Source organism: Myodes glareolus, chromosome 23 (assembly GCF_982192425.1).
Source record: "Myodes glareolus chromosome 23, mMyoGla1.1, whole genome shotgun sequence".
Lineage (NCBI taxonomy): Eukaryota > Metazoa > Chordata > Mammalia > Rodentia > Cricetidae > Myodes > Myodes glareolus.
Window position 1 is genome coordinate 3468571 of NC_142048.1, and position 9649 is coordinate 3478219.

General features: G+C 55.0%; 1 protein-coding gene across 1 annotated transcript; it reads right to left on the reverse strand.

Moving 5' to 3' along the window:
• Window positions 1-1828: 1828 nt before the first annotated feature.
• On the reverse strand, window positions 1829-5276 carry Tmem59l (transmembrane protein 59 like). The gene is made up of 8 exons (XM_048427286.3): window positions 5068-5276; window positions 4091-4235; window positions 3907-4004; window positions 3536-3688; window positions 3026-3128; window positions 2725-2839; window positions 2527-2644; window positions 1829-2409 (listed from the first exon to the last, which is right to left on the reverse strand). Exons 1-8 carry the CDS (start codon window positions 5218-5220, stop codon window positions 2281-2283), a joined length of 1014 nt encoding a protein of 337 aa, XP_048283243.1. The 5' UTR covers window positions 5221-5276; the 3' UTR covers window positions 1829-2280.
• Window positions 5277-9649: the final 4373 nt, after the last annotated feature.

Here is a 9649-nt window from a genome sequence, read left to right on the forward strand (position 1 = left end):
AATCATCACAGAAGTGAACAAGCAACTGCCTAGTTGTCAACATGATCAGAACTATAGTGGAGACATTTTGACACAGGTTTTGGGCCTGAGTTGGGAGACTTGGGAGATTCCTTCAGGTCAAAGAACTGGTCAGGAGTGTACAGGGAACAGCCTTTGTGGGGACCAAGAGGCAGCTTTAGTGTGGGAATCTGACCTTTGTCCTCTCTTCCCTCATAGTGTCTAGCATGTCCATGCTGTTTATCTGCTGCAAAGCAAAGCCTGGCTGCCTTCCTACTTAGCCATGGTAACAAAGTTACCCCCAGGCTGCTCTGTTGCCAGGGAACTAAGATACTGGTTCCCATGGCAACCCCCTGCTACCTAAACACATGGGTGTTCCTGCAGCTTGCCACAAGCCAGACACCTAATGCCACCTGATCTACATGCCACACCAGATGGTGAAGAACAGAATCTTGGGGACAACTGGGGAAACAGGCTTTAAGGGCTGCATCAAGGTTAAATGTCTGCCAAGTAGTCAAACAGTCTTTTCTTTTCTGACATTCTAGTAGGAACCAGTGGGCTGCCCCGATGCCTTTCTGACACACCCTAGGTGCCCCTGAGATGTGACAGGGGCTGGGGCCAGCACTGTTGGTAATGCACCTGTCTAGTACACATGCGTAGCCCCAGAGTCCATACTCAGCACTGCATAAATCAGGAATGGTGGCCATGTGTGTCATCCCAGCACTTGGAAAGTAGAGGCAGGAGGATTAAGAGTTCAAAGCCAATTTCAGATACATAAAATTAGAAACTAGCCTGGGCCCCACAAGACACTGCCTCATCAAAAAAGGGTGGATAGATGAGAAGAAGTCCATCATCTCAGCACTGAGGAGGCTGAGACAGGAGGTTCAAGAATTCCAAGCCAGCCTGGGTTACAGAGAGACGACAAGAGACAAAAATCTCATCTGGGCAGGTTACAGTGAGCCAGGGTTGATGTCTCTTCTCCATAAAACTGACTGGGGATAACCCTAGATTAGATCATGGAAACCTTGCTGGATTTGGGGGTGCTGTGTGACAATACAGGAGACATCCATAACTAATCAAACTTTTTCTTTACCAGAAAAGAATAAAGAGAAGTTGGAGAGAACCAGAATGTCTGGAGGATCTGGAGTTGTCATGGAAACGAATTAAGCTCAGGAGAAGAGGGAAGAAGCATGGGGATGGAATGAGGCAAAGAGCCCTGGAAGAATGGAGAGGGTACACAGTGGTTCCCTTGGTGAGAGAAGCTGGAAGACTAGAACTGAGCTAACTGGTTACAGTAGCAGGTGGTAAAGAGGAGAATCACTGTTTCCCAGTGCTAGGGAGTGACTGGGTGTTTTGACTGCCAGTCGAGTGCTCCTGCAGTGTGGCCCTCTCCTGCCCGTGCACACAAATCATGCTGCCAAGGACACACTCCTGCCCATGCACACAGTTTACACTGCTGAGGACACACTCCTGAAAGTCATTGAGAGAGTACAATGGCACAGCCCAGTTATCTAAGCACTCAGATTGAGGAGGAATATTCACAATTCTAAGCCAGCTTGGACTACATAACCAAAAGACCAACAACAACAAAAAAGCAATACAATATAGTAGGGGGTATAATTCAATGGCTGAGAGACTGTCTACAATCTCTCAGGGAGAGGCTAGGGTGTGGCTGGTGTAGAACACCAGCCTAGACAGTGAGGGGCTGGGGGAGTGGCTCAGGTGGAGCCCCAGCCTAGACTCCCCCAGTGAAAGGCTGGGGCGTGGCTGGGGTGAATGTTCTCCTGTCCCTTGCTCAGTCTACTTCCCTAGGGCAAAGACTGAACCAGGCTTAGCCACCCTTTTATTCACTTTATTTAAAGGTTTACTCCTCACCCCCTCCCAGCAGGGAGTCTCTACTGCTCCCTTGTTGGGGACTGGGTTACCAGAGATAACGAAGGGAAGGAGCCTTAGCAGAGGGGAACCGGAGACCTTAGCCCCCAAGTGAGGACACAGAGGAAGAATAAGAAAGGCAACACAGCTCAGATTCATAGCCAGAGCATGTGAGAAAAGCCAAAAGCTAGCCCCAGAGGAAGTAAGACAGTGGGGTGGGAAGGCCAGATCCCCCTCCCAGCCGTTCAGGTTACTCTAGCTCAGTGGACTTAAGGGTTTGCTGGAAGAGAGGGAAATAGGATTGGGGAATAGATGAGGCCCAAGGTTGGTTCCCCACCCTGACCTTGGACTTCAGGGTGCAGAGAGACATTACTGTGGAGAGGCCCCCTGCACTTGGCAACAGATCAAGGATTACAGCGTGGTCAAATCTAGCTTCAACTTGTAGGGCGGGGGGCTGTCCTCATAGGCAGGCGGCGGGGTCGGATACAAAGGCCAGTCTGACTCCAACAGGAGACCCTTATGCTGCTCCGCTGTCAGAGGCTGTAGGAATGGGGCAAAAAGACCCTTGTCCTGCTTACCAGGGCAAGAAGGAATCCCCAAAAGGCAGCCCCAGGCTTCCTGTCCCACCCTAGCCCCTATGCACCATGAGCTACTCACTTGGAGTTTGAGGTACTGGCCAGGTGTGGTGACCAGGGTACAGCAACTCAGCCACAGCAAGACCAGAACGGAGAGGAAGAAGCAGCAGAACAATACCCACCGAGGCAGCCCCGAGCGCCTGTCCCAAGGGCAGGTACCGCTCAGCTGTCTGAGCCTCATACAGCAGCACCCGGCCCGGCCCAGCCCACTGGCACCCACCGGGACATGCAGCTGAGGAAGTCATTCTCTTGTTGGTCCTCAGACTCCACCTTGGCCTTGCTGGTCTTCACCCGGGTCTTAGTTCTCCTCACTTTGTCCAAGGGGCCTAAGGGGTCTGGAAGGTGGGGGCACTCAGCCCTCCCCCCCACCCCTGCCTCAGCTAAGAGGCCAACCTGGTTAGGAGTGGGAAACAGAAACCAGGACTTGGGCAGGAGGATGTGTAGGGCTAGAGTGGAGGTGCAAGGGATCCTGGGAGTCAGTGGAGCCGAAGAGACTGGTCATCAAACTGTTGCAATCTTACCCATGTGTCCCTCCAGGGCCTCGGGGTGGGACCCTTTCCAGGTCACCTCCACTCGCTGAAGATGGCTCCCTTGGAATGCAAAGCTCTCTAGCACAGGCTGAGTCTGAGCAGGGAAGGAGATGTCGCAGAGAAACTCAATTGAGATAGCACTCCTGTGCAGATGCTTAAGGAGCCCTAGGTCTCCTAGGTGTCAGGCGGGAGAGCACTGCCCCATGGGCCTTAAGCCCTCTGCTAACCTCCAGAAATAGGAAGACGCCTAGGCTAAGGACACATTATAGATTGGCTAAGATGGTCATGCGATCCAACCCGTGGAAGCACAGCGAACCCCTATTCAGATAAAACCTCAAAGGGAGGGCAGGTGAGATGACTCAGTGAGTAAAGGCGCTGCCTGCTGACCCCCAGGGGCAGAGCTCCGCCCGGAACCTATGTGAACGGACGGTGAGGTGTCACTAGGACTTCACAAGCATGAGGTGGCCACTGACACAGTTTACCCTGTTGCAACCATCTCACCTGGAACACCACCATCTTCCGGTTGTCTGTCTGAAGGGAGTATGTCCAGGTAGAGGACACGAGGCCCTGGGCGGAACTCATGAGGTCACTGCAGAGTGTGGAAAATAATTCCAGCAGGGACAGAGATCCGCTGGGTGGTTCCAAAGCTGTTTTCTGGGAAGGGGAAGCCCCAAGACAGAAATGTCAACAAACTCGTGTTGGGAAACTAGGACAAGTGGAATCTGACTACTGGTTTGGGATAAGCAAGTTCAATACTCAACAGAGATCTTGCCCTCCAGTGGGTTAGCTGGGCGTGCTCTGAGCCCCTTAAAGGGAATATGTATACTCTTGTGTTTGTTTTGAGTTGGGGATTTTTAGGTTAGGGGGTTCACCTTTAGCTCCAGACGGGTCTCAGGTTCAGGGGTCTGGCCCCAGCATCCGTCACTGCAGGCCCGTTGCTCTGCTGCCTTCACATAAGCCTCAGTGCAGGCTGTGGACCAAACGCTGGAGTCACTGGGGCTGCTTCCCAGGTACCTCTGCCACAACCCCAGGAGCACCCCACTCTGGAGGGCTCACCTGCTTTGCATTCTGCCTCTGTGGCGTTGGTCCTGGAGCTCCTGGCCACGAAGCGGCAGATGGAGAAAAGTCGACAGCCACGCTCACAAGCACTGATGAGGACGGCCTTGTTATTTGGGGGCACTGAGGGGCTCTCTGGCTCAGGCTGGGAAGGGAGATAAGGACTCAGGCAAAGGGCCTCAGAAAAGGCTGGGGTCTCCTAAAAATCCAGGGTCTGAAGTGAGGTTGAAGGGAGGCAGGATCATCATGGGAGTCTCTGAGAAACAGAAACTTGCTTTCTAATTAGACTGAACTGTGGTGGCCCTGATGGAAGGAGGAGTGGACCCCACAAGTCTCCAGGTGAAGGCCGGCAGGGAGGGCTTCTCAGAGAGAAGCGGACAGCTTGTGCTTGTGGGGACAGATGGGGCAGAGCTGGCTCTAAGGGAAAGGCAGAGAGAGGAATGTGGAGAGAAAACAGAGCAGGGGCAGTAATTCTTGCACATTGCGGGGAGGGGGGGTGAACTCTAGGCTTCTTAGGAGCAGGTCTCAGCATCCTTGGGCATATCCTTCTACATGTGTGCGCCTGCGCACACACGCACATACAATACGTTCATCCCAGGCGTCAATTCAGCCCTTCCTGTACCAAAGGACAGTTCTGAGACACCCCTCCCCCCTTCAAGCCACCCTCACTGAAGCACCCCAGCTCCTCCCCCTCCTAAACAGCCTCTATCTATGCTCTTCACCACTTCCAGGGGCTCTCTGGCTCCTACCCAAAGACCCCCGCATCCCTTCCCTACTTAAGGAACCCCCATCCCAGGTCTCTCCTCCTGACAAGGACCTCTCCCACACCCAAGGTTCTCCCATCCAGGCCCCTCCCCTTTCCAGGGACCCCACTCTCCAGCACTAGCATTCCAAAACGCGTATCCCCTCCCCCCACCCGAAGGTCCGCCACTCAGGCCACTCCCCGTTTCCAGGGACTGGGTTTCGGGGTCTTTTACCTGAACGGGTGGCGGTCCAGGGTGGCGCTGGTGACAACGCTGCTGGCATCTCTGCGTGTCCCCGAGCTGCGGGGCGAAGGGGTCCCGCGCTGGCGCTGAGGCGGCTGTCGACACAAACAGCAGCAGCAGCAGCGGCAAGGCTACCGCAGCCATGGCCGAGCGTGCGTGCGCAGCTCGGGCCTCGAGTGCGGGCGTCGAGATGCGGGACTGGGTGTTGACGTCACTGAGCGAGGCAGCCTGGGAAGGGGGGGGGCTGCGGCGAGCGGGGCGGGCAGGTGAATTCCCACCCTGGCCGGGGACACCTTGATACTCATGGCCGGGCGTCTCTGCACGGACTTGGACCTGCTGACCAGGGGATACCAAGGAGAGCCTGGCCAGATAGTAGGGTGACCACCCAAGAACAACCAGGGCAGGAAACAGGATCCTTAACCAAGGAATTAAAAAAAAAAAAAAGTGGGGGAGAGCAAGGAGAAGGTGATGAGAGAAGGAAAGGGACTAGAAAGATGAAAAGGATGGAGTCCTAAGAAGAGAAGATAGGATGAGAAGGGGACTTAGGACTGAAAGACGAAGAAGGGGAGAGGGAAGATGAGAGGAGGAAAGGAAGGAAGGAAGATAGTGAGGGAGGAAGGGGTGGTGAAGACCAGGATGAGGAAGGGTAGAACAAAGACTTTGGAATGGAGGGAAAGGAAGTGAGAAGGAGAGGGGAGGACAGGAGGATCACAGGGCTGGAGCCAGAGTGGATTTGAAGCATCAGAGGATGCGGAACCCAGGTGAACACCAATCATAGTATCCTAGAAGCAGTCAGACTAAGGCTTTTGGGAGATACCTTCAGGGAGCAATACTAGGGTGGCCTCCCTCCATTCCAGCGCAGAAACAGACCCGAGGGAACCCTACCACCCTAGGGAGTAAGGCCTCTGGGCCGTTCACTTTTCCAATCTGATGGGAAAACTTGACGCAAACAGGAACACTGTGGCTTCTATCTTGGGTTCCAAGGTCTCCCAGCTTTCTCTCTTCAGGAGCCCAAGCGGGAGCTCTGTGCCACACTGGCCTGCTCAGCACAGGTGCCAGCGGCCCTCCAGGCGCGTCGCTCCGCCCCAGCAGACGAGGAGGCCGCTCGCAGGGTCGTCGGGTCACAGGGAGCCGCAGGTTCCGGCCGGGAGGAGGGACTGGCGCGCCCGGTTCCCCGCCGGCCGCTCGCTTTCATCTCGGCGGCCCCGGCCGGCCCCCACGTGGCTTAATCAGGCGCGGCTGTGCCTGGCGGACCTGAACATCTGGATCCCGGCGCGGCCCCTCCCCCGCCCCTCCCAGGCTGGGCCTCCCTCCCATCAGCGCACCCCGGGCAGTCCCAGCGCGCTGGGACCCCAACTGGCTCCCCAAGTCGTAAGCCTTGGCACATGTCCATCATCCCAGCACGCGCTGAGGCTGAGGCAGGAGGATCGCCGCGAGGTCAAGGCCAACCTGGGTTACGAAGTGAATTCTAAGCCTGGCCCACAGAGAGACCCTGGCTCAATAAACCAAACACAAAGCCTGTTTCCCCAATTTACAGGTGGGAAACCTGGCATCCGAATGCCTGGGCAGAGCCTGAATTCAAGTTCACACTTGTCATTTGTAGAGTCGCGGGCTCTTAACCCTTCCGCAATTATGGTCCTTCATTCATTTCAAACAAACACCCCTTTCAACAAAGATTTTCTTGCCACAACTATTTCTTTGCAAAAACCCTATAGGGTAGGGCTGTTCCCCTTCCAAATTAGGTCACTGGAACTTGGAATGGCACCGGGGAGGGGTCTCCACGACAGGCTACAGGAGAGCCTGCCAAGGTGTGGAGGGTGGGGGCTTAAGAGAAGCCGGGTCTGACAATCACAAGAAAGGTTGAGGCAGGAGGATGGTCAAAAGCTTGAGGCCAGTTTAGGTTACACGAGACCTTGTTGGGGGCGGGGATCGTGGAGACTTACGCAAAAGAAAATCCCGTACATTTTTTTGCAAAATGAGAAACTGAGGCATGAGGGGTTGGGTCGCAGTCTGGAGCGCCTCAGGGCTGAAAGTAGAATTTGTTGGTTCCTTCCTCCCCCGCTTTTCCGCTGTTTAAGGCTGTTGGGGGGAAGCGGAAGAGGACTTGACCTCGGCCCCCCAGGTGAGCCCGGGCGCCCCTCCTGGCGTTCCCGGGGGAGCTGGTCCAGGTGAGGGGCGGGCGGCCGGCGGGCTGCCGGGGTCGGATTTCAGGAAATCCGCCGACATTCCTTCGGGGCTTAAGAGGGAAAGTTGACTCGCCGCCGCCCCGCGTCCCCCCCCCACTTCCTACCCCCCGGGGCGGCGCGGCCGGAGGCGGGGGGCGCTGTCCGCGTGAATCAGCGTACTCCCGGCGTCCGGGAAGCAGCTACCCGGGTCAGGGCGGGCCTCAGACAAGCGCCCTTTGTCCCTGGCCGCCCTCAGCACGACCCTACTGACCCCCACCCCCAAGCCGAGTCCAGCCCAGCAAGGCCCGGTGGCGCCGCTGCTTGCTGACAAGGGGAAAACTATGAGAGGAGGGTGCGATGCTCCCCCAAACAGCTGACCATCCAACACCAGTTTGAGGGTGTAGAGGAACAAGGACCCCAGGCTTGGTGGCCCCACATCCATCTCTAGTACTTACATTGCAACACACTGTAGGGTGTGGCATCCCCAGTGCCTAGGCTGAGGCACTCACAAGCCCTAAACCAGGTAATCAGACCTTCGCTACCCATCACTCAGAGCACCACCCAGTACAGGAGGGGGAGGGACCCTGGAGGAATGGTCAGGTCACACGGAAGGGCATGGGTCACAGCTCTGCCCTCCTCAGACAAGTTTTGGTTTCCACTGGTCCTGTCCCTCTACCACAAAGCCTTGAGTGCATCTCAACTGGGAATCCAAGGCTGGTAGAGTCTCCCGGAATCAAACGCACTAGCTCCTCTAAGGAGACACCGGGTGAAGAGTTCAGGACTAAGAACACTTCCACCCACCCCTTCTTACATTCCCAGCCACCTTCAATGACTTAGGTCAATATTTGCCAGAAGGTCCACCAAGACTACCCTCCTTTCTTAAGCAAGGAGGGGTTGAACCGGGGAGGAAAGAGTTAATTCCATGGGAACATGAGGACAGGGAGAGAATGGTGCACCTTAAGGTCAACTCCCTTGGCCCAAAGAATAAAGGTCATCTAGAGGGCAGAGGTCAAAGACCAGAGAGGAATGTCTGCCAGTTTGGGTCACACAACAAAGTGGTGTTTGGCCTACCCTGAAATCCTGTGTCACATCACTTGCTGGAGCTGTTTTTTTGTTTGCTTTTTGGCTACTTTGAGGGACTTCTTTTTATGACTTCTAGATTTTTTGAGTATTTAACTTTTCTGTCCCTCCCTGGACTCAGTTATTCAAAACTTAAGTGACTGGAGAGCTATCACTTTGATGGCCTATGCTACAAGGACAATAAAAGATAGTGAAGGTGCGGGCTGGAGAAGTGGGGACTCAAAAATGTCACTTGTGATGGAAGGCTAACAGAAGTGTTCCCGAAGACACAGTCAAAGGGCCAAAGCCTCTGAAAGCAACGAGCTGGGCGCGTGCCCAAACAGCCAGTGGGCTGGACAGGGTGGCAGGCCAGAGCTGTCTCTCACTTCTTTCAAAGTCCTCTTTGCCTGTAATTAAAACAAAGGCAGGATGGTGGAAGCATCCCAAGGAGGCCTTCTCAGCATCTCCGAGAGGACGAAATGCCTGGACCAGGATTGGGGAGGGGGCTCAGAATCTCAGAATGGGGGTGTGTTTTGGAATCAGGGCCAACCGGATTGCTGATGGATTGTCCGTGTGGGAAGGGGGGAAAAGCGCTCAGTCACGCAACTCCCAGGTCGCTGCCTGCAGCACCTGGGTACATGGGGAAGCTAGCTCTTTCCACTTGGGAATGGGGGAGGAGGAGCGTTCAGGAAAAAAGTATCTTTGCTCCAAAAGCCTCCCAGAAGCCAAGGTTCGACCTCCTTACCTATACAGGGAAACTGGAGTGTGGCCGGCGCTGTGGGGGAGGGGCAGCAATGATCCTGGAAACGTGGCCAAGACCCACTACCTCCCACATAACCCTATAGGCCACTTGGCCACAGTTCTCAGAGAGGACCTACAGGTCATTGGACCACTTCTGCATCCTGTTCTGCTCGTCAGGGTTAAGGTTTGTTTGCTTTGAATATTCCCTCCGGAACTTGATTCTTACCATGTAAGCTTTATAGTTGTCCCCAAATTATTCATTTTGCAAAAGAAGAAACTGAGGTATACAAGACCTGGTTTGCCCCCAGCAAAATGGCAGTGGCTTCCTTAGACTGTATTTCCCTCCTTTGCCATTTGAGGCTGCTTAGGGGACCTTTAAGGAAGGGGTTGAGCCTCCAAGGGAACCGCTGGTGGCTGGACTGTTACCCAATCTGTGGGGTGAGATTCCCGGGAACTCCATTTCAAGCGGCATCTCACCACAGAAACCTTGCAGGCCAGGAACCTTCTCCTTTGTGGGCATCCGGACAGAGTGAAGAAGAGATTAAGGAGATGAGATGCCAGGGCTGGGCCGGCCCGGGAGGGGTCCCTAAACCCCAAACAGTGGCCAA

Coding starts and splice junctions, on each gene's coding strand:
- Tmem59l (XM_048427286.3), bottom strand. CDS start 5,220: ATGGCTGCGGTAGCCTTGCCGCTGCTGCTGCTGCTGTTTGTGTCGACA. Junction 4,236..5,067: donor CTGGACCGCCACCCGTTCAG/GTAAAAGACCCC, acceptor CTCCCTTCCCAG/CCTGAGCCAGAGAGCCCCTC. Junction 3,689..3,906: donor AGACCCGTCTGGAGCTAAAG/GTGAACCCCCTA, acceptor TCCCCTTCCCAG/AAAACAGCTTTGGAACCACC.